This window comes from Cupressus sempervirens, chromosome 8, assembly GCF_028749045.1.
Source record: "Cupressus sempervirens isolate cs-2001-9-10 chromosome 8, ASM2874904v1, whole genome shotgun sequence".
NCBI classification, from domain to species: Eukaryota; Viridiplantae; Streptophyta; class Pinopsida; order Cupressales; family Cupressaceae; genus Cupressus; species Cupressus sempervirens.
Genome location: NC_143125.1, coordinates 42458982 through 42485161, shown reverse-complemented (window position 1 = coordinate 42485161; position 26180 = coordinate 42458982). Strand labels below are relative to the sequence as shown.

The 26180-nt window shown below is 36.9% G+C and overlaps 1 protein-coding gene across 1 annotated transcript in view; it reads right to left on the bottom strand.

The window, feature by feature from the left end:
* Positions 1-25969, bottom strand: part of LOC149541485 (Pentatricopeptide repeat (PPR) superfamily protein) — a 131467-nt gene extending 105498 nt beyond the window's left edge. Inside the window, exons 1-3 of the mRNA XM_089796738.1 lie at positions 25379-25969; positions 5684-5847; positions 4855-4932 (exon numbers count right to left, since the gene is read on the bottom strand). Of these exons, the coding sequence (XP_089652864.1) occupies positions 4855-4932; positions 5684-5847; positions 25379-25835 (699 nt within the window). The 5' untranslated portion in view covers positions 25836-25969. The remainder of the gene's footprint in view (positions 1-4854; positions 4933-5683; positions 5848-25378) is intronic.
* Between the last annotated feature and the right edge of the window lie 211 nt (positions 25970-26180).

The window sequence follows — 26180 nt, the reverse complement described above, 5'->3', positions numbered from 1 at the left end:
TCCTCAACATGATGACAACTGCACACAACATGAAAACAAAAGCAACAACAACTACTTCGCAAACAACAGACTGATATAGAAAACAAGAATTATTTTTGGTTGATGCAAGAGTGCTCAAAGACTCAAGATGTTCCTACATCAAAATAACCAAAAGTTGCACAAAATGTACAAAATTGAAAACAGAATTGAGACTCACTTGTCAAACCATAAATATTGAAGATAAAACAAAATGGTTTATCAATTACTCGAAATCAAGATTAAGAATTAAACCTCTCCTTTGTTCACAGTGTCGCATCTACAAATAAAATGGTCACCCTTTGTGCCCTAGCTACTTTGTTAAAACATCAACTTTGTATGTGAAATTGTTCCCAAATTTCAACAACTTTTTTGCAACCGTTGGATATTTGGCAAAATTTGAACTTCATGTTCGAGTTATGTTGAACCATATAACTATGTATGTATATGTATAGCACTATATGTGTGGGTGTGTGTAAATAACAAAAGTTCCACAGAATGTACAAAATTGGAAACAGAATTGAGACTATTAATGATAATTGATAATGCAATGTCACTTGTCAAACCATAAATATTGAAGATAAATCAAAATGGTTTATCAATTACTCATAATCAAGATTGACTTAGAAAAGAAAAGGTTGATTTGATTACTTCAAGAACAATGATCTAAGCATGTCTGCAATCTTTTCTTTTTTTTTAATCCTTCCCATATGGATGAGATAGTCAACTGCCTATCATATTTTTTATAGAATCAGAAATTAACATAAAAAGATTGTTCCAAAACCTACCTTACAATTGTAAAAAAAATGTCATTGAAGATAAACAATGATAAGGGGTAATAAAACTATAGAAGAAGTTATATTAAAGTAGAAATTTTCTTATTGATAAATATTTTCTCTCCGATATGTGAAGCTCCAAGCTTCACAAGATTTTATTTCATTCATGCATGGTTCTCTAGTAATTTTACCATAAGTAATTTTCCCTTACACCTGATACTAGATGTGAGTTACTAGATCTATTGTGAAATTCCCAATCTTAAAATGGGAATCTTGTATTGTTAATATCATAATAAATACGATACCTAGCCACCTTGAAAAAAGCATAATCATTGAACATATCCTTATCAAGAGGAAAGATGAATCCAGCCAATGGACAAGGGGAAAATAATACTGCTCCTCAATAGCCAAGGGGAAGCGTGCCCCCCCACCCCCATCCTAAAGGGATGTTTATGGGACTTGGAAGGGAAAAGTCGCCCCCAAAGAACCACCACCTCTACCAACTCCACCAAGCATGTGTTAGGTCTCTTTCTATATGGCACATGCCATAGCATACTAATTGCAACCTTAAGAAAAATAGTTTCCTTTAATGGGGCACACATAAAGATGTTTGATGGTAGATTTTGCCTAGAAGATTTCAGTTCGCCTCAATCTGAATATTTATATTTGCCTGTAATGTCCCCAATTTTTAATAAAATATTTAATTAGGTTAATTAATTAAATAGTCCTAAAAATCAAATAATGTCACAAGGGCTTATTTAATTAACTGATTTAGTTAATAAATGTTCCTGTCCAGGTGGGAGGTTGGTGTACCAAAATGTTGGCATGTTGGCGTACAGTGTACGAAGGGAGGAGTACAGAGGGAGGTAGTATGGTGAATGGAGGGAGGAGTATGGAAGGAGGTAGTATAGTATGAAGGGCGGAGTATGGAGGGAGGTATTACGGTGGATGGAGGGAGGAGTACGGAGGGAGGTAGTATGGTGGCTAGAGAGAGTACGGAGGGAGGTAGTGCAATGGATGGAGGGAGGACTTCAGAGGAAGGTAGTACGATGAATGGAGGGAGGACTTCAAAGGAAGGTAGCATGGTGGATGGAAATTTCATACAGTGCACAAAATGGGGTGTGTTGCACAAAGATTGGAAAGAGAATACAAACTTATATGCAAATAATATTAGAAAACCAAATCCATCAAATAGATGCCAATCATGAATAGATATTGAATACAAATAAACTCTAATTAAAACTCACAGGCAAAGATGGTGCTCTGATTTTCTAGATCCGAGCAAAGTATTACAAGCAACGGAATAGGGCAACGGTTGAATCTTGTTGAAATCGAATAGCAGAGTAGGGAAGATCTTCCACTTCCGAAATGGCAAACAATCCAGAACTTCAACAGGAATTCGCAAATACAAAGAAATAATCCAAATTGCATACTAACAACTACCTACATGTCGCACATAAATACCCCTTCAGACAAAAGTCCCGAGGGTTTACAAAAGAGTGTCGACACGGCAAACACCTACAGATAATTAATATGATTTGGTCATTTTTATTAATTAAATAAATCCTTGTGATATTATTTTATTTTTAGGACCATTCAATTAATTAACCTAATTAAAATATTCTATTAAAAATGGGGACATTACAAATCCTCACCACCCAAAGATTGCTTGTCCTAAAGCAATCCGCAAACTCTAGGATCCCATAACATGTGCAGACGCAGATTGCTATATCTGCTGAAAATGCCATGCTTCTTCAGGATCACATGTGCATAATTGAATTCAATTGAGATGAGTAGACCGCCACCTAGGCTCCGCTGTGCCACTATGATATCAACATTACTACATCCAAAACCACCAAAATCCCTTGGTAACTTTCATGAAAGTGGACCTGTTTTGCAGGTAGCACCATCAACCCAAGTTCAAAACTCACAGGGTTGCATCAAACATCGAGGAATCTGATTCATAGCGCTCATTGAAAAACATTAACCTCCAAAGTTTCCCCCTAGAACAAGGATTCAAATGCAAGTGCAAGGTGGATCCCTCCAAATGAAGAATGGCACAAACTCAATTTTGAAGGAGCTATGAGAAGAAACTTTAGCCAATCAAGGGCTGGTAACATCTTAAGAAATGGTAACTAGTCAATTATCTTCCAAAAAGGCTACCAGTTGTCACAAACAATGAGGCTGAATTCCATGCTACATTATTACACTTATGCATGTGCAAGATGTTAAACATAATAAAGTTGCATTTAGAGGTGGGCAATGTAGTGAGATTCCTAACCCATTTGAGGACTACAAGCTCAGCCATATGCGCAAATTGTATTGCTAACAAGCTAACTAATATGGTGGCGGAGATGTTAATAAATCGTCAATTTGCATCTGGGAGTGTGGAAAAATATTGGGTATGATCTGCTGTCCTTTTCTTGCAACAACTAAAATGAATTGAATATAAATAAATCATAGCAATGTGTGATGTTGTGCCCTTTACAGCCCGCAAGAAAAAAACATTCGACTAAGGCATGCATGATAGAAGAAGAATTATGGTTCCGCATTTCCAATCATTGGATGCTATGAGTAAAATCACGATTTTAAGGTTTCACTTTTATCTCCTCTCATTTAGAAAGCATACCAATGTATGTCTTTAGGCCAAGAAGCGTAAGATAGCTTTCAAAGGGGAGGTGATTGATCTTAGGTCAAGAAAAATCTTTCAAAATAATTCTATTGATGTCCAGAGGGCATTTCCATAATTTGAGACACTGCCTCAAACCCATACTAACACTAGGAATTAGTTGAATTTAAAAATAAAAGATATAAAAAATGATACGGAAATTTATAATGATATAAACTTTAAGCTATAAAATGAAATTTAAAAAAAAAAGTTTTCAATTAAATCATATAAAATCTATAACAACATACCCTGATGGTTAAATGAAAATCTAAAGAAGCAAGAATTGTGAATGAATCACAATTTTGTGGAACATTATGTTTCACAATTTTTTCCTTATGTAGAAATAGAAAAAATTATTCATAAGCAAATTTGATTAATTTAAACTCAATGTTTTGTGTGATTAATCACGGTTTCAACTTTTCCACTATCCACTAAAAACTTTATACACGATTAAATTTTCCTCTATTCACTAAAAACTTTATACGCAATTTCTAGAGTTTTTTTATTACAGATTTCAAGGGTTGTCTAGTCCATGGGATATATATCATCCGTGCACAGTATGGCTTCAATCTTTTTCAATGGATATCAAGGGTTCTATTTGTAGGATATAGTATCCATGCATCGTTAGTGAATATGCCTAACAAGAAACTCTAAGACAAGTGAGGGAGCCCCAATCTTTGTATCTTTGGTTTCTGATTGTAGTTCATGTAAAGGTGTCAAACCAACACCCAAATGTTTTGAGCCAAACCGGAGTTTATACGTTTATTAAACACGACTTTCTCTAAAATTTTGCACCTTCCACAGTATTGTACACCAAGAACTATAGCTGTTTTTCCAGCCGAATTTTGCTATTTCTCTTCTCTGTCACAGACATGCAAGATTTTGTCTTGCTTCAATTAATCATTTTTGAGTTTTTAAAATTTTTTCATCAGCATTACAATTTTCCGGTCAATGTTAGATTATAAATAGTTTTATAAACACAGTCTATGTTTCATTAAAAAAACAACTCATAAAAGTAAAGTGACCTAAACAGAACCGGATAGTGCAGTCAGTCCAAAAAAAATTTAGGAACAAAATGATTTGGTAACAATTTGACCACGTATACTAGCATGCAAGTACTATATAATTTTACTCAAATATAAAGGCATCATGGGGGACCTCACAACCAAGTAATTTCAATAGCCAAACAAAACAGAGGGTTAAAATCCTAGCCCTTAACTATTAATTATCTTCTATTACTTAAATCCTTCAACAAAGAAAAACTGATCACCCTCTGAATAAAATGATAATTCATGAATTTTGTTACATCATTTTAGCCTCCCAAGCCTACACACTCGCCAATGCCCCTTGATTATCTAAACAAACATATTTCAAAATGAAATCCCCAGCCCTCACCTGGATTCCATTCTGTGGTTGTACTACAGCCAAGGCTATCATACAGTTTGGACACTTCACAACCTTTCCAAAAGGTACCTGCAACACATTTCCTTATTAAATAAAATACCTTGAATCTCTACTATAATTGCATTTAGCCTTTTAGGGAATATTATATTTGAATGTGAATGTACTATGGCTTACTGCACACGTTTAACTTTCTCTGTCTGTCTCCCGTAAATTTTAAAATGCAACCAAAAGATTTTGATGTTATATTTAATAAAGCAATCTACCTGATGTAACTAATCCCAAAAACAGATGTGATTATTAAAGCACAGGTATATGTATCCAAGAAGAGAAACTCCAATAAACTTCAAAATTAGATAATGTAGAGAAACTCCAATGAACTTCAAAATTAGATGATGTAGAGAAACTCCAATAAACTTCAAAATTAGATAATGTCGAGGGCCCCCCACATGCTAGCAAGCGCTGCTCTGAATCACCCATGAATTTGTCATTTAATAGACAAACAAAAAGTGGCACACACAATTAGGCTATTTAGAGTAAATGTTGAATCTAATCTAAGACTATTAACAACCTGAATTCTCCAAAACAATACTTTCTGACATTGATTTTGTGTAAAGTAATTTAAGGCTGAGAATATGACCATTAATTATAAGATTAAAAAAAAACAATATGTTTTTCGTCTTTCAAAAAAGCCTTGATACTTGCCAATGTACAAAACTCAAGATATAACGACAGAGTTATGTCATGAGCAACTCTTTGATGTCCCACAGTGAAAGAAACTTAAAACATTTTAGGTTTTAAAAATTAAAAACTCCATTGATACCTCATTTCCTGTAGGAGCACCAATGCGGGAGATATCTTTAATAGTTTGTATGGCATCTGAAACCCGTAAAGATGCAGCCAGTCCCCGCACTAGTGTTGTATAAGTTGTCACATCAGGCTGTGCCCATCTCCATCTCTGAGTGGAAGAATCTCTTAGATTGCTTTCTACAGTAAACATGCCAATTGTATGAATTACTTAATTTATACCTTATTGCAGTGAAGAAAAATTGAACCCACATTACACACTGAGTGCCCCACATTATTATTACACAACAAACTCTAGGAAAAGTAAGCTCAAACTTAAATATCATAAAATCATACTTCTTCAAAGCCATAATACATAGCCATTAACATAAGTAAAACAGAGAAACCGGGATTAGATTCAAGATAAATATCTGCAAGCTGTACCATTCCCAAATTCATGTCTCGTGAAGAGAAGGAAAAGATTATTAGCTAAACTTGCAGTTGTAAATCTCTATAAAATGGTTCCAATGGGTTAAGAAATGCCCTACTACTTGTGTGTCTTCTATTCATTTCATTGGCTTTCCACAAGGATACCTAATCTCATCAATGCTTTGACAAGAAGTTCCTTTATTACCTTATATCCTATCATTTTAGGCATAGCCACTTGGAGATAAGAAATGAGAAGAAGATCATAAAACTACTGCATAAACGTAAATCTTAGTCCTTCAAATTATTTTCTATTGTTATTTAAGTTATTAGTACCATCTGAGATTTGATAAGAATTTTTTCTGCTAAATAAGAATTCAAAAATTTTCATGCAAAGATTAGACAATGACATGTTAATTAGTGGTTTTCTTTTGTTATCTATTGTCAACCAGTTATTGGAATTTGAGGAAGAAAACTGTGTCACATGAGGGCACATAAAAAGATATTCTCCAGTGATCCCTGTTCCCAACATGTTTTTAGAACATAGAGAGCCCTTGAAAATGTCCCCAGGGCTCTGGCTGGAAGGCAAGGGGTGAAGTCATCCCCAGGACAGCCAAAGGTATCTCTTCCGTCCCTCAACTGTCCCAAGGACAGCCAGGCCTCCTATGAACATGCTAGCTTCTCAATTTTATTTGGGAAGAAGCTAACTCTATCTCTGTGTTCTGAATATGTTTTGCAATTGCATGGATCAAGCAGAGACAGAATTGTTTGTCTGATTGACAGTACTTTGACATCACATTGCAATGGTATTGGTATATGTCTGAAATTCTCATCTTCTTATATTCTTCAAATCTGAATTATTTTGTGTGGTTAACAGAACATAATACCTTTGTAGATCCAAAAAGTCAATCTAGATTGTAGCCTGAAAGCACATCTTAAGTAGATATTAAGTAATTCTAAAAACATGCTTAATACACACCAGTGTAGCCATTCAGTGTAAATTATTATTTTTTAATAATTGCCCAAATTAAAGGTACGTCTAATACATCTGGGAACTTATTTGCAGAGCGTTATCTCCATTATAAATGTACATATAGGCTATAGCCCAGTGTTTCCTTAACAACCTAGCAAAGTACAGTGGTACAACACCAGAACATAATTCTATAATATAATAAAACGGCAGCAAATTGGCTATGCATCTAAATAACAGAAATAAATAGCAATAGATTGACAAAGTATAATCTTGCTTAAAACTCTCCTTACAGGGAATGTGTTCACTTACATGTGAGGTTACCATTAATGGCTGCAACCCCTACTAACATATTTTCAGTAAGATAGCATGCATAATTATAATATATTATTCAAATTTATCAGGTTTATAATACATGGCACTTGACACAAGACGAAGACTCCCTCAAACATTCAGCTCAACACTCAAAAACAAACACAAGCCAAAACAGACAATCTCTGTTTTCAAACTGGGATCACAACATAACTTGAAACAATTTCATTCAATCAAACTTCAAAAACCAGTTTATGTTAAACAAGCCCCCAATGGCCTCTCTAATCTCTGCATCCTTTTCATCAATTCATCTGTTTGGTTTTGTCACAGACCTCACCAGATTGTGTCATTCTCCTATGGTGAGTTCTTAGATTCTGTGATCTGTAGCTATTCTTCTTTTTGTATTTCTACACTACACTACAACATGGGCAAATTGACAGAGACATGTCTTTGCTATCTTTGTATTCCCCTCAATATCTTAAATCTGCACATATGACATATTCTTTGCTTCCTCCAAATTTTACCTTCCTCTTTTCTCTGTCTGCAGGCTGATCCTTCCCTTCACCCCCAGGACCCCCATCTCTTTCTCTACATAGGGCTTTCTTCTTTCACATCCTCTCCTCCTCTTTGTGCATCCCTGATTCTATGTGCTTACTTTTCAACCTTGCAACGCTGTCCAATATTGTACTTTAGTAGACATGGTTGCTCTATTCCTCACCTTATAGCTTCTATGCAGAGCCATTGAACTCATGAAGAAAACTTACTCCCTTCACTCGGATCACTATTATTCACTTTCTGCAACTTGGTTCCTCTATTCCTCACCTTACAGCTGCTATCTTCTTTGCAGCCCCATTCAGCTCCTGGAGCAAACTTACTCCCTTCACTCAAGTCACTATTATTCACTTTCTGCGAAACCCACAATCGTCCACCTCTTTTGTCCTCTCCCTCTGTGCTACCACCTCTTCATTCCCCTTGACCTCTCTTTTCAACTTCCCCTTCTCTCAAGTATTATTCTCTCTGCATATTTTATCAGGTCCTCCAAGCAGCTTGTAACTGTCTTCTTTCTGCCATAATGCATGGGTGTTCTCATCATCTCTGCCTGTTCTAAAAAAACTTCAATGTGCGTGAACCACAACTTTGCATTCTCCTACCTATGTCCATTTTCTCAAGTAAATGAGTCCTTATGATTTTATATCTTGCTACAGAACCCCCATTTCAAGCTGGCAAAGTTTGAGGGATTTGTATATACTCCTGCCAATTCATTTGCTTGAAAGTTTTGATAAACTATTTGACAAATCCTTTTTGTGTATATCTTGCAATCCTTCCATCCATGAGGCATCTTTGAGGCATTATTCCAATTGTTCATGTGCCCTCTCTGTGCTTCCACCTTTGCAAAGATGTATATCCTAGAAGTTGCAAGTGCAACTACAACATCTAACAAACTTCTTCTTTTTTATTTAATGGATGCTCATGCCCTGAACCAAAGCTCTCATCTTAATCAGTCGACCATCAAAGAGAAGAGACCACATTTAATTTTCTTATTACATCCACAACTCTAGTCACTACTCTTTCATCCTCTCATGGATTTGCATCCACCATATACAATCCTCCGCCAAAGATTCTCCTCTCTTAGTAAATCAACTTTTGATAACACAAATCTAATTTTACCTCCACTACTGCAGCATGTTCTTCATCACCGCCACCTTCAATTGCAACTTCTTCAAGTAGCTCTAATACATCCTCTCTCTCATTTTCTCTACTCAAAACAAACTCTTTTAACACACCATCTTCATTGGGTTCTTGATTAAGCTCCAAATCCATATTTTGAACTTCATCTTCTACCTCAACTGGTGAGGTACCATCACATTCATTGTGTTCTTGAATTTCACTCACCAACGGTCGAGATGCTCTCACTTCTTTCGCCTCCCAGTTGTAAATATCCTTTTTTAATAAGATATTCCACAACCTATTACTCTCTTTCCAGTATTGCTCCTAAAACAAATTCAGCATAGGCCTCCTCATGACCCACCTCGTCCTCTTCTTCGAACTCATTCTCTCATTTGCTGCTCTTAAATTTTTATAACATTCAACTTCGCAACTTCCTAGCTTTTAATCACCCAAGACTTTGAATGATTCTCTTGAGCTTTGCACAACCAATTCACACTTCCAAGTGAAAACTGCCTCACACTTGGCAATCTGTTTGCACAACTCCACTCTTCACCCGCAAGTCTTAGTGTCAGACTGCCTCATGTTCAGCAACTTTTCTACATGCTATATTACATGGGCTCTGGTACCATTTGACACAAGACAAAAACTCCCTAAAGCATTTAACTCTACTCAAAAATTAACACAAACCAAAATAGGGGCTCTCTGTTTTCGAGCTCAGATTTTAACATAACTTGAAACAATTTCATTCAATCAAACTTAAAAACAATAGTTTATATTACATAGGCCCTCAATGACCTATCGACTCCTCACATCTTTGTCATCAATTCATCTATCCGGCATCTCATAAACCTCACCTGCTTGTACTATTTGTTGAACTCATAGCTTCAGTCGGGTCAATCTGATGTTCATTATTGTTATTGGTAATCATCATTTCCCATATATACTTATCCATGTTAATAATATATATTACTGTATATAATACATATCAGTGTTACGGGACTCGCCGAGTCATGCCAGGACTCTGCGAGTCCGAGGCAGAGTCCATGTTTCCAAGGCAATCTGCCTCTAGACTCGGACTCGGCCGAGTCCTGGCAGAGTCCACGTGGACTCTGATTTTTATTTTTTTTTTAATTTTTTTTTTTTAAAAGAAAGATTTCTAGAAGATGTTTTTTACAATGTATATGAATTCTGAAAATGATGTGGCATGCCAAGAATCTATTAAGGATTGAATCTCAAATCTTAAATCTTCAACTTTATATTATGTTATTCAATTTTTTCCTTCAAAAGTTCGTTATTATACTTGTATGATTTTCCGAGTCCTGGCCGAGTCTGGTCGCCGAGTCCGAGTCCAAGTCGGATTTTGACTTTCCGAGTCAGAGGCGAGTCCGAGTCCCGTAACACTGATACATATATATATTATAGTATATAATATATATATATATATATATGGTAATACATATTATTATTATTCATGTTAATATAATATTATTTAAATGATGTTTACACCATAGAGACATGTCTCCTCTCATATTTACATGATATCCAAATCTGCATTTGAAGATCATCAATAACAATGGCTATGATCCTACATTTGCAGCAACGATCCTAGAATTAACATGGTATCAGAGCCAGATCATTGCAAATGTAAGGATGTTGATATCTTTGGATAATACCCTCGACAGAAATTACCGCAAGGAGAAGTTGGTCTCTAAAATGCAGATATGATTAGTTTTCAGGACATGCAGGAAGAGAGAAATAAAGTAAGGTGAATGGAAAACAGACCATACGATTGTCCACACAAAACATGAACCAATCAAGAAGGCAATGCAGAATGAGGTACATTCCAAATTTCAAATAGTCACAATGTAAACACATCACAAAGACACCATATAAAAATTGACAAATGTGGCAAAACACAATACGTGAGAGAATTTCTTGTGCACACCCTCCAAATTCATCCCATGCAATAATGACATCTACGAGTGCAAGAGAACCATTGATGTCATCTCCTACTTCAATGTGCTTCATGTATGCTGGATTTTATGACTTTGAGGCTTCACATAACATATTCTTTATGCCTATTGCATATAATCAAGATGTTCTATAATTTGTGGCTGAGATGGTGGAGTTCAGCTTTATTCGAGTGAATTGCACTTATTTGAAAGTCTTAAAACTTCAGCAGCAAATCAATTCGATGTATATCGTGCAGCAATGGTGGTCTCTAAATCTTCTTGTCAGCGATGAGAATGATGATCGTGCAGCGATGGTGATCTGTGAACCAAACAAGCCAACCAAAGTGAGGAACGACATAGACATGTATCCTTGCCTCTTGCAGTTTAAGCTTTTTATTCTTTGTCGACAAATTTGCAAGATTGACGGTTCAGAGGTCCTCAAGATGTGCACAATCGACGGGGTGACCTTAATCTTGAATTTTATTGCTTAAAACCTATGGTGGGGGGGGGGGGGGGGGGGGCACCATGATCGTGCGGCAGAGGTTTCCTCGTCAAGTGGTCAAAGGAAGATAAAAGGCACATTATTGGTTTTGAAAGGAAAATATGGGAAAAGATATATTAAAATCTTACAAAGCGAAGGTTCATTGACCTATTAAAGGACAATGTTCATACCCGGTAATAATAAAGTTAAGTGCATAAGATATATAAAGGTCAGTTATGGGTTTCGGGTGCCGATCCCATTAAGGTAAAGTGAATATGTGTATTATTTTATGCTTCTTTTATATATTATTTAACTTCCTTAAATTACTAATATATAAATAGATATATGTTTAAGTATTTAATTAGAAGATGGAAACATATATATTAGTAAAAGGAGATAATAATAAGTTATATAGGAAGTAATAAAAATAATGAGATGAGTATTGTTATTATATCTTCAGAATTGTTGTTATTACTTTTGCAATTAATCTCTTATTTATATGTAGTATAAGAGTTATTTGTCTTGATCCTTTCTGAGGATTCTCATGCAAGGTACAAGGGAAATAAGCCACATGGTTAGCAAGGGTCACACACCGTAATTAAGACAAGCTAGTTTAGCACTGAGACACATCAAGGAGGTTGTTTAGGACATCAAGTCCCAATCCCATCAAGGTAAGTATGGGTTGTATTATTTAAAGTTTCTTTTATATTGTTAAAAAGTCCTTACATTATTGATATGCTATAGATATATGGTAAGCATATAATTAAATATGAAAACATATATAGATGCAAATATTTAAGGATAATATTTTAATTTAGTAATGAGATTAAAATAATTTGACATTGTTAAAAAGAAAGGATTAATTGATGTATAGAAATATATATAGATATATATTTGTACACACACACACACATATATATATATTCAAAAATGATATTTAATAATTTGACAAATATAAAGAGATTCATTATTAGAGTACAAAAGGTGAGATGTATTATGTTATCTTATTTCAATAAATATAAAAATATCCTTTAATTTAACAATTTGACATTATTAAATGTAAGAGGATTAGTTGATGTGCAACCAGATAGTAATATAATCTCTTATGAATATAAGTGAATGTAGATTAAAGTATATCTTTAAATTAAATATTTATCTATATTGCATTGTACTAATCTTATCTTATTATATAGAATTATTTATTATCCTTGATTATTTTATTTAATCAACGAAGTCTCTATCTTATTTGTATTTTATATATACTATAAGAGCCATGTGCCTTAAGCCCGTTCATGGGCTTGTTAGGGTTAACCCAACTATTAAAAGGGCAACGGTGTGTTGGACACCTCCAGAGGATGGATGATCAAGATTAACTTTGACGAGGTGGCTAGGGGAAACCCAAGTGTATCAGGGTGTGGTTGTGTAGCAAGAGACCATAAGGGAAATATTCTCACTTTTGTGGCCAAACACTCGCAAGATGGCACAAATAACATTGCAGAATGTTATGCAACCAGAGAGGCTCTAGTCTTAGGAGCAAAAATAGGATTTAAAAGAATCCATTTGGAAGGGGATTCGGGGATCATCATAAATGGCATTAAGAGAGGGAAGATGGAGGCATGGCACCTTGATAAATTTATCCAAGAGATCAAAGACTTGCTTCTAGAATTTGATGACTTTAAGGTTCCTCATTCATTTTGGGAAGCAAACAAGGTAGCAGACATGTTAGCCAACATGGGTGCTAATGCAGCAATGGGTTCCCAAAATGAAATCTTTGAGGACCTGCGACACCTTGCATTAGATTAAAAAGAGTATTATTGTTTGGCCATTAGACACATTAAATCACATATGTAACTTTTCATCCTAGGTGATTTTAAGGGGAAGGCATCATGATTCCTTCTTCCAACGGCATTAAATTATATCACGACATGCAGAGATACCCAATCCTCTATGCGTGCCAGCTTGAGTGAATTTTTTCCTTGGTACTTCGATTCTAGAGAGTTCCAAGGAAGTTAAATTTAGATAGAAGGAAGGCCAAACTCATTTGTTTCCTACCGCAACAGAAATGGAGGCAAATTTTGCTCTAGGCACTGATTCTCAGATGCAAACTTACGAAGGCCAGATTATCGCGCGCCATCTCAAACACATTTGTGTTTGATGATCTGGCTTTCCTGGAGGGCGTGCAATAGAGGTTTGGGCCAGAATACCTAAACGCATTCTTGAAGAGGAGATCAAACCTAGATGTGGCATCACTATTTGTTGTGCTTGCATTGATGGTGGGGAAATCGAAAGAGGAGGTCCGTCGTGTTGTTGCAGCATGTGTGGATAGGCAGTGGCTATTGGGGATGGAAGATATAATTGAGAGTTGTTCTAGGTGTAGGTATTGAGATGGGTCTAATGCCTTGGAGGCTAATTGGTGGAGGGGATTCTTAAGTTCAGCCACTAGTTGTGTGTCCCTCCTCAAATCCACAAGGTGCCCATATCCCCAAAGTAGAGCAAGGATGGAAAAAGATGGTGGAGTTCCTAACTGAGCAAATTTGGGCGTTAGCGGAGAATAAACAAGGCTTCATGAAGGCCATGCTGAGAAAGAGCACACTCACTGCAAGGCAACAATTACGCCACCAAATAGTGAAGAAGAACTAACTGGAGGGGGTGCGTCCACATCAAAGGGAGTTTGGGTGGATGCCTCGCTACTCAAAGAAGAGGGGGAGGGCAATGGTAAGCGTCGTCGGGGGAGGCAAGGAATTTCGGTGATGGACGACCAATCAACACCAACCTTTAATCATGAGGAAGCAGCGCATTGGTTCGAGGAGTAACAATACCAGATGGTGGTGACTTCGGCGAATACAAGCAGATACCCTATTTCATTTTGTTTTGTTCTCTTTTGTATTTGGGATGGGTGGTCTAGTCTTTTGCAGAGTGTTCATACTCTGACTTTTTATGTAATGGCATAGGTATGGCCAAGAAATGGGTAGTTATGGCAGTAAGGTATTTAGCCATACCACTATATTGTAAGTTTCTTTAATTATCAATATAATACCAACAGTGTTACCTATCAAAAAAAAAAAAGAGCCATGTGCCTTGATCTTTTCCTCTGAGAATGTTATTGCAAGAAGAGGGAGATTGAGATTCAGAGAGAGCCTGACATTTTGTTAGAGGCAACCTTGAACATGAGGATATAATTCGGTCAACTAATGGACTGTGCAAATCATATGACACTAATCTCGATGATATTGATTCAGAGGGAGTAAACAATGTTGAGATGGATTCTCTAGTATTGATAGTAGAATTTTAGTGTTAAGGAAGTATGAGATGGGAATTTAAGTTTAATGAATAAGAATGTACATTTACTGTCAAAATAAGATATTCATATTAACTACCACCTTAAAGAAATTGAGAACGAAAACTTTGTTTAAATTAATACAAAAAGTGCTAGGCATCATGGACCCACCTTTAAGAAAAAACTTACTAAGGAGAGGAGTCACCACAATGGTAGCTGAGATAGGAAATATGTAATTCAGTTGAACAACATTTTGTCAATAGGGTGGATTACAAGCTTACTCCTAAAGAAAATTGGTAGAAACGTTCCGACTCCATAAAATGAAATGAGTGGAAATTATACTTTGTAGGGGGAATAATAATATTCAATCTTTCCACTATCTAACTACCTCATCAAGGTCTTCAGCTCATTTTGGATAGCAAGGGCAACACAAACCATATTGGATAAGTGGATCAAACATTGTCTAAGATCATCTTGAATAGACAACCCGACAAATTGAAGTGTCTCAATTGGGAAGGAATCATTGGGCAACATATAACATGAGAGTGCGGATATGGGCAACACATAACATGAGAGCACGAAAGGAATCAATTTTTTTACTTGCAGAAGGGGTAGATCTTACATTTGGGGAAATCAACACAAGAAATGATGCCAAAGGAATCCATATTTGCTCTGATGCAAAATTGTTCAAAAATATAAGAATGAGTGGGAATTTTACATTGTGGGGAGAATAATAGTCAATGTTCCATTCCCACTTGAACCTTTTTTAAAGGGGAGATGTTTTATTCTCAAATAGTGTAAGATGACAATTTATGAATCTTCATGTGCAGATAAGTATTCTTATTGCTTACATTTATCTCTCTTATTTGTAATTTTGTATATACTATAAGGGTTATTTGCCTTGATCTTTTCCTTTATGTTTGAGGATGTTCTTACAAGAAAAGAAGGTTGGTACTTTACATATGCAACCAAATATTGTGCAGACTCAATCTAATGATAGTAGCTCCAAAGACCCTAATGATCAAAATGGATAAAGTGAGGCTCTTGAAGCAAACATCTTTGATGATTAAGATTATGAGATCCTTCTACATTAGGAGGGAGTATGACACTTCTTCTAAGAAAAACGTAGGAGCTTAGAAGATTGATACTCAAAGGGAATCTAGAAATACATGTGTGTGACTACATGATTTTGATGGGCCTACTTCTATGTATATCTGTTGCCCCACTTTTCATCATGTACCAATTTTGCAAAGTGGAAATTAACTTGTATTGTGTTTAGTTTGGTCGAGTCAGTTGGTCCTATCTTCCTCAAATGATAAGTATCTCCATCGGGTTTTCATCTTTTCCCTTCTCCCGCATTGTATGGCCGGGTGGGTTTTCTTTATCATCATGAGTCTTTTGGGTAGTTTAGGACCTTGCTCGATGGAGATTCTTGAATTATGTTACTTCAGATGAACTACTTGCAGCTCATTTTGTTCCAAACATAAAGAAAGTTGAAATGGCGGAAAATCTAGTTTCGTCTTCTCCTTGGTGGGTTTTTGCACCCCGAAGATGAAACTCCACCGAGATTCACAAATGCGGTTTGCGAGCTTAAATAAAGAGAGGCGAATTATGTTATGGATAGATCATTCAAGTATCGCCATGTTTTCACTGTGGGAATCATTCAAAACTCACTAAGATGATTAAAAAAAACATCGGCAGAAAACTCAGAAACAACTTCTCCTCGGCGGGTTTTGAGCCAAGAAGTCAGTTTTCTGAAAAGGCATTTGTGAAAAGGTAAAGCGAGTCAGTGGGTCCCATTTTTCACTCCCGAAGCCAGTTTTATATTTTCCAAAGGCTTAAAGTAAAGTGATTAGGGCAGCGAAGGTAAAACGAGGGCAAAAGCGGAAAAGTGGAAATCACCTTCTCCTCTGCGGGCTTTCTACCCTCGACAGCAATTTTTCGCATGTAATGGAAAATCATTCCTGCAAGCATAGTAATTGTGTGAATTGATCATGGGATGTTTTGGGAAAGATAATTGAAGCAAATCAGTTGAGTTTGTGAAGGTATTTTAAACAGAATCTAGTCAGGCAGATTTCTTCCCAAGGAGTACTCTATTTCTATTTCTCCAAAACAGGGTAAAAATGGGAAAGTAAGTCTGTAATTAAAGAAAGTTACCGTTGGGCCAACGGGAACAGTGAAAAGACAGGGAAAAATCTGTTAGAACCCACACATTTACTAATTCAACGGATTTATCCTTAAATTTGCTAATGTGGCATAGATCATGCAAATCAATGGATAGATTAAGGGTTCTTATATAAAGATAAGTGTAACAGATTTTCAAATCACTGCTTTCTCTTTTGAACTATTATGCTGAATAGTGCTTCCGAAAATTTTCAAAGTTACAAGGTTCACTCTTTGCACTATTTGCAATTATTCGATTTCAGTTTACCTTCATATCAGACAAAATGGCAACAAGATTCACCAGTTTTGATGGACTGGGTGGAATCAAGTCTATATGGCAAAATATCACAGACACTTCACTTCGCTTCTTCAACATGCAAGACTTCCAAAGGAGACTAAGGACAGAGCCAATTCACCCCATAACAAAGAAACTTCAAGGAAGTGGATTAGTAGAGGCAGCCGGATTTCCAGTAGCAATACAAGCTCCAGAGTTGATTATTGAATGCATCAATCATTACAATCCAGATACAAAGCAAATCTTACTACCAGATCAAATAGTGCTAATCTCAATTGATAGGCAAGCGGTAGTGAACTGCCTGCAGATTCCAAAATGAGAGGAGTTCTCTGAATTAACAATTGGAGGAGCTATGTCTGAATTCTCTCTGAAGAAGATGGTGTGGCGAAACGAGATCATGAGTTCTTGGTTCCAAAAGCCAAGGGGAGCTAAGAGTAAGGTCCCTAAAACCCTTTTCGGCACTGATCTCAAGCCTGAGATTGTGGACATTCTGGTCCTCTTGCATCGACTTAAAGGTGAGGTAGAAGCCCTTAATTTTGTAGAACAATACTTCTTTTTGGTGCAAATTATTTGCTCAGATACACAATATGTTGACTGGGCATATGAGGTAAGTGAACATCTGTCTAGGGCTCTGGGCTAAGTTCTACAATTCATTTTATATGTCTTCTTTTTTGATATATATGTTGGCTTCCCTACAATTGTGGTCGGGACTGCCCAGATTAGAGAATTTTCCTGATGATGTGAAAAGCTATGAATTTTATCCATGTCTGTAGTTGCAAAATAGTTATGCGGAATATATCTGAGTAAATGATGCATTCACAATGAGAATGTGCAGGGAACTCCAAGGATGTTCGGAGTGGAGATTCAGTCCAAAAGCAATGGCGGTCATCAATCAATTTGGCCGTTTTTTCATTCAATTCTCATCTTTTTCTTATTTGCATCTTGTAGCATTTGATGGATTTCCTTTGAAGCTACCTAGATACCTGAACGACATGATTGTACTCATTGAGATCGTGGGGCAAGCGATTCAGGTGAACATGTTGAGCGCCAGTTTGAGGAAGAAGGGGTATGAATTCCCCATGAAAGTTGGGGCCTACAGTTGTGAGACTCGATCAAATGCTAAAAATATGCTTAAGACATTTGAGAACAAGTACAAGTTAGAGGAGTATGAAGTGGTGAGGCCTATGTTTGACCCAAATGGGTATGCCAGAGATGTGCTTCAGATTGGAAGCGTAATCAAGCATGTTACTACTGTGGAGGATTATTGGGCGGATTGTAAAGATGAGTTGGAGAGCCGAGATCGAGCTTTTGCTAGATTGACAATGGATCAAATAAAGACATATGGTATTAACTTAGATGTGGAAGGGCTAGAAGATGATGGGCAAAATATGTATAGTAATACATATTTGACCAAATTGAGAAATACTCCAATCAATTATGAGCCTTATGTTGATATGGAAGAAGACCTTCATGTTATGATGGCCTGAATCGTCAAGAGAACTGGAAAATGGGTCAAGTGGATGGCAAAAAAGGGCTGGAGTAAGAGCAAGACTACTCAAGCTTCTCCAGCCGCTGCTACTTCCACTTCTTCTCAGAGTGCCACACCCAATATTACAACCACAGCTGCTTAAGGACCAGCTCAATCTGCAAGAGGAGGTGATCAACCCCCAAAGAAGAACATTTCAATAACTCCAACTTGCCAGGGCGGTCCTCTACCAGGTATTGGAGCCCAAGCTAGCACCGAAGAAAAGAGGACTGAAGAGCTGAAAGATGGTGTTACTGCTCCAGTCTCACTCACGTTACTCCAACTCCATCTCCTCACATTACTCCAACTCCATCTCCTCATCATAGCCCTGGTCCATCTGCAATCGCTCCTCTTTTGAAGACAACTGGTTCCCCCATTCAAATAGTAGAAATCGTGGATGAAAAAAGCAATAGTAGCGAGTCCACTAAATCTGATGAAGCTCTGAAGAAAACTCAAGAGGAAGAGAAAGCCCTAAGTTCATCTAGGCTTCTTTTTCAAGATCCAAAGAATCCTTTTTCTGCAACTACAGTGGTAGTGACTCCGGTGAAGAAGAAAATGTTCAGTATAGAGTCACTTGGGGCTGTTTCTAAAGTGATTAGTACAGAGTCCTGGCTAGAAGACATCTTAGAAAGGAAGAGAAAGAGAAAAGAGGAGAGTATCCCTATAAAAGATACTGTGTCTCAAGCAGTTCGCTCTGGGTCTGCAATAGTGAAAGCTAAGAAGCAGAAGACTATCAATACTTGGGCAAGATCCAAAAATAGGACACTTAACCATGGAGATAGCAAAGCCAAACAAAGCAAGGAGAATTGAAGACATGATGCTTGATGATTTCACTCTACATTCAATTGATCTTGGAGAGGCTAGACATGATACAAAGGTGGGCCTATGGAGATCAAGTAATGAGGTGATAGAAGAACAACTGGAGAACCTCAAATTGTCAAAAATCAAGATGAAGGCCGAGATAGAAGAATTGAAAAGATTTATCAAGCAGTTAATTGTTCCATTGGCAACCATTACTGGTGTGCCTGCTACTGAGAACCCTAAAGCAAAAGAAGTGCAAGCTTTCATCTCACAACTTCAGAAAGATAGGCATTTTGGCCAGATCGAAAAAGAATGGATTGAGAAACTCAATGCAGATGGAGTTGCTCTGATCGATCAAATTGGAAATGTTATCCTTCGATTGGAAACTGAGCAGGATAATATCATATCTAATCACAACACTTTGGCCGCGGAGAAGGCAAGATGTGATGAGTGCATTTCTCCCCTGAAAATGATCATCCAGATGAAGGCAAAGGAGGCAGTTGAAGCGAAAATTTTAAAGAAAGGAACTGAGCCTTTGTTTGAATGGCTTCAAGGTATGCAATTCAAGCTAGAGATGATTCAAGAAGCTAAAGAAGGACTCAAGGAAACAGGAGATAAAGTGAAGAAAACTCAAGACAGGGCATTTGAATGATGAAAGGATTACGTACTAATCCACAAACTAGCGGTCAAGGGAAAGCTCTTATTGGAGTGGAGGTAATGAAGAACAACTTCTCCATGTACTTGAGTAACCTGTCGGGAATGGCTTCAAGGAGTCAAAACAGAGTGATAGAGCTACAGACGCTTGGTGGATGCGTACACGTGGCTGCTGAAGAATTGACAAGTCAGCTAAATGCAGTGAAGGAGCTAGCTCGAGAGCATTCGAAGTGCCTCTTAAGGTCCACTAATGTACATGTGCCTAATCACGAAGAATTGATTCCAATTATAGTTGCTACTAAAGCATATAGAGCGAAAACTGAAAAAGGAAAGAAGTCTAAGTGATTTAGCTGACGCTCCCTTTTAATTTTCTATTGTAAACTTTGCAAATTTTGTAAATTTTGTAATACGACAAACTGGCATCTTGCCATTTGTCATCCTCAGAAGATGAACCAATTAAAATTCCTATTGTAACGGTCATCTCTCAAACTCTATATGTATGAAGTTGAATGATTAATGGAGGGTCGGCAAAATTTTGGTGTCGGATACTTGATGTTGCAGAATCAATTAGAGAGTATTTTATGTCAATTTTTTTCTGTTCCAATGAGTTGATAGTTGTTAATTAGCTGATTCTTTCTCTTAAACTAAGTTACAGTAGGAAGGAAAGGATGTTTCATTCCTTTGTTTTGAGGTTGTGAATAAACCCAGTAGGATGTGCTGTGGAATATTCGGAGAAGGACTCATTAGAATTTATTTTTTTTAAATTTCATTTATATCTCTGTTAATAGTTGTTGTAGATTAGTTAAGTGTTGAGTGTATGAATTCATAGGATGTGTGAGTTCTACCATTTGGTTCATAGACTAGAAAGTTCCCCTTACCTGGATTAAGTTCTGTTTAGGCTTAATTCGGTTTGCCTCTTCTGCTCTCAGGTTAAGAGCATACCCTGTGTTAGTTTTAGGATCTAAACATAATTCATTGTATATCATTCCATAAGGGAGTTGTACCTACCAATTCAGAGAAAAGCCAATAATTAGAGAACGGCTTTTCAACTGTTGTAACCAGATATTGTTCATGATTTGGGCACTAAGAGTCATATTCCTAAGAAACAAGAAAGGACGAATCTGTTTACCAACAATATCATGAGCAAGTGATGACTTATCACCAAAAAATCAAAAAATTGATATCAGATTCAGACTGAGTCTGACAAGAATCCTTGGGGGGAGTAACTACTGGACTTGACTTCCTAGGATCATTGTTCAAAGGGAGTATTTTTGAGGTGCAATCCTTTGTGAATAATATCTTCTTTATGAGGAGAAGTTCTAAGTAAAATTCCTTGTAACATATTCTTCTCTATAAGAGAGAATTGAGGTGAAAGCCTTTGCACCACCCTCTGACTTGGTTCATGGTGGTTACTATTTCACATATGATATGTAATGAAAGGTGACGATCTTTCATTGACATATAAACAGAAGGTAACCATTGTAAGGTGATGATCTTATAAATGTTAGACCTGTTATCATGACAAACTTCAATAAGTTGTTGTCCCAGAGTGCTGGAAGTCATGATAACAAATAGACAAAAGGTAACCATTGTAAGGTGACAATCTTATAAATGGTAGACCTGTTATCATGGTTCTTTGGGTTGGATTTTGCCGAACACCATGATAACCAACTCATCATGGTTCTTTGGGCCGGATTTTGCTGGACACCATGATAACCAACTTGTTATGGTTCTTTGGGCTGGATCTTGCCAAACACCATCACATAGTTACTATTATAGACCACACTTAAGGTGGTGTTTAAGCTATATTTAAGTTATGAAAAATTGTTTCAATTGTGTGTTATGAAAGGTGTCAAATTTACCCTCATAGGGAATTGAATATCATACTAAGATGATATCTCTTCATATACTTGAGAGCATAATGCGTTCTACAAATCCTCCCTAGCTAAGAGGGAGTGTTAAAGTTGTAGTTTCAGTCAGATTGATTCAAACTGATGTTCATTATTGTTATTGGTAATCATCATTTCCTATATATACTTATCCATGTTAATAATATATATTATTGTGTGTGTGTGTGTGTGTGTATTGATATTATAATACATATTATTATTATTCATGTTAATATAATATTATTTAAATGATGTTTACACCATAGAGACATGTCTCATGTCTCCTCCTCTCATATCTATATGAGATCCAAATCTGCATTTCATCAATAACAATGGCTATGATTCTACATTTGCAGAAACAATCGTACAATTAACACTATTCTCCTATTGTGGTCCATTCTTAGATTCTGTAATATACAATTAAGATTCCTTGCACAGCTATTCTCCTCTCTATACTTCTATGCTACACTCCAAGATGGGCAACCATTCCACTCAATGACTTAAATCTGCACATCGACATGTACTTTGATGCCTCCAAACTTTGCCTTTGTCTCTTCTCTATCGACAGGTTGTTCCATGACCCCCTCTACTTCTCCACATAGGGCTCTATTCTTTTGACTACGTCTCCTCTTTCTTTGTGCATCCCTGATTTTATGTGCTTACTTTTCAACCTTACCGCACTGTCCAATATTCTACTAGCATGGACTTGGTTCCTCTATTCCTTATTCTACAGTTCTTACCTTCTACACAGCCCCATTCAACTCCAATAGCAGACTTACTCTCTTCACTCAGATCACTACTAATCTCTTTTTGCACAAACCCTTATCTCCAGATTGTTTTATTCTTCTCCCTCTCTGGTACCACATCTTCACACCCCTTGACCTCTCTCTTCGACTTCCCCTTCTCCTACACATTACTGCTTCTACACATGATACTTTTCCTTACCTCTATTTCATAAGGTGTTCTACACAGATTGTGACACTCTTTTTTCCACCACAATGCATAGGTGTTATCATCATCTTTACTTGGTCCAATGAAACTTTAGTTAAACCTCTTCAACTCCTACGTGAACGACCACTTCACTTTCTCCTGCCTATGTCTATTTTTCCCGAGAAAATGCAGCCTTATGAATTTTTACCTTGCTACAAAACTCCCATTTCAAGATGGCAAAAGTTGTGGAATTTTTCTCTACTACTGCCAATTCACTCGCTTGAAAGTTTTAAAACCTGTTTGATGGATCCATTTTGTGCATATCTTGCAAACATTGTGTCAATGAGACATCTTTGAGGCATTATGTCAAATAATTCATGTGCCCTGTCTGTGCTTCCACATATGCATACATGTATACCCAAGCAGTTGCAACTACAACATCTAACAATATTTAAACTTTTATGATTTGATGGATGTTCATTCCCTAAACCAAAGCTCTCATCAAAGAGAAGAGACCACATATAACATGCTTGTCACAGCTAAACTGAACAGACAACCAGAGCTGATAACATGGAGAGATGCTAAACAAACCCAAAACTAAGCTAAACAAATCAAACCAATAAATGTTTTTGGTGTTGCCACTTGTCTGCCTGCCTGTGTGCTCCTGCTCCTGCACCAGCGCTCAACTATATAAAAGTGCAGCCAAGCACCCTTTCAGCTGCTGGGACCAAACCCCACCCTCAAAATATCTATGTGCCCATTCTGTAGTTGTTGCTTTTGAGTATTTTATTTCATTCATTATAGACGCACATTGGAAATGGAAACAATGACTTGTCAATTTGTGTGTTCACTCTCAAGTGAACTCTCAATTCAATTATAATGTTATGTACAATGTGTGTATGGTGAATATGATGTGATCATGTATGCCTTGTAATATGGTTCTATATTGACTATGATTAATGCCTTACAATATGAATAATTTGAAGTTTAATTTTATTTTTAGATTTTTCCTTATTTTTAATTGTCATGCCCTGCTGCCCCGGAAGGAAAAAGAGGACCTCCCATCCTCTGCTGTAAACATGTTACTGTGCATCCTGCTCCCTGTTGCGGAAACCCAGTGGAACATTAATGATTAATCACAGAAAAATGCAATTTATATAATGTATTTATAAACTTTGGAAAGACAGTTCCCAATTAAGTCTCCTACTGACTAGAGATATATCTCTCCAAGAGAGGGTTCAATATCTGTTGTAACACATGTACAAGTAACCGGTGAGCAAAGGTATTAAAAGTGCAAGTTTTTTTTTAGTGGGGAGGCGGGGTTGCACACCGTGGAACAAATCAAGTAGATTGAAGGCACATCATAATTAATTCAGTATACACAAAAATGTAACATTAAAGCAATATTAACAAATGTCTTTAGTCAAAGATCCATGGTATTGCAATCCACCAGCCAGTAGAAGATTTCCTTTCAAGTCATGTCCTGTATTAATCTTCCAAAATGGTATCAGAGTAGGGGCTGATGCTTGACTTCAGGAACACTAAGGACCTCGAATGTAGTTAGACATGGTAAAAAGCACTTACTATTACTAATAGTATCCACATTCTTAAAGAGGTCATAATAAAAGATATGTAATGAAATAGGGAAGTAGTTTTACAGAATGGCAGGGCACTTTCTAGGGAGCATTCCTGGAACTGACAAAATTATTTTGGGAAAGAAAAAAATTATTCATTTACATAAAGGTCATTGAAATCCCCTTGCACCTACACTATAAGAAGATGGCTTACGGAGGAAAAACACCCAAACAGTAGTCGCCTAGTACCCACATCATTTTAAGGTGGTTTACCGTGGCAGGAGACTCGAGTACTAATCGCCTCTCAGCCTAAGGACGCAGCCATGTGCCCCTGGTGACGTCCTAATTGCCGTTTGTAGGAAAAAGTAGACTGAAAGAAATGTGAGGATTGGGTTTTCTTATAGCCGGTCCGGGCCTCGTGATGTTCCAATTATCGGAAGAAAAATAGGCTAATGAGACTCAATAATAAAGTAGAAATCACTTTGGGCCTGGTTTTGTCTTAATTATTCTGCGGGAAAAAATAATTGAGAGTATTGGTATTCCTCGAAGTGTAACGGGTGTGCGCTAAGTGATGTCCCAATTACGCCAAGGAAAATGCTAATAACCCTGAAAGTAAAACTAAGAAACCAGCTTGGGCCAGGTGATGGCCTAATTACTCCTTGGCGTCGCGGAAAAACGAGAAATATAAGCAGGAGTGTCGCCATTACTGGTCTGGACTCGGCGATGAGCCAATTACTCATGGAATAAAATAGTTTTGTGAGCCTCAAAATAAAGCAAAGTATTTACGAGTTTGCTTAATTTCTTTTCTTTTTTACCTCCTAATTTTCTTTCCAGCGTCTTCTGAATCAAATTGCAGCGCATGGCCTGCAATATAGAAAAGGCCAAGTCCACATTATTCCGCGCGAGCGCCGCACTAATAATGGCCGCACAATCCTCGCCGCTAATAATCCCACCGCCAATTCCTTCAAATTTATCCTCAATTATATTCAGAACTTCTTCAGCATCTTTGGCCGCCGACACTTTTCTCAATAAATCCTCCTTGTTCTGCAATACGGATTGCTTGCCAAGGGTGTCCAATTCGTGCGAGATTCGAACCTCGGTCTCCTTGCTGTCATAGCTCTCTTTCCCTGCAGCTCGTAACTTCAGGGCTTTATATAGTATAGAGAATTTTAAGGTTTTGCAGGCAACTGCATATCTGGGAGAGGCATTGGATATGAGAACAACTGCAGATGTGGGTATTACTGAGGAAATGTTGCGTCTGGTAAAGGCCATTACAGGGAAATCTCATTTCACGGTGACACAGGATTTCGAATTAGAAGTCATATTTTCTGGTTTGTAACGGACTGTGTGGACAAGAACGGATTGAATTATTTTTTATTTTTACGTTATCCTCTATCGACTGTTCTCATCACATCGTATGGATTTAATGTTATCTGAATTTTAGCTTTTGTTTTTTATTTTCTTTTACCTTTTTGTACCTTTTACGTGAAGGGAACTTTTTTTTGACCGTTAGGCCACCCAATGAATGAGTGAACCATATTTTTTTTAAATATCATTTTTCTATAACTTGTAGTGTTGAGCGCTGCATATATGATGATTATTATTATTATATATTTA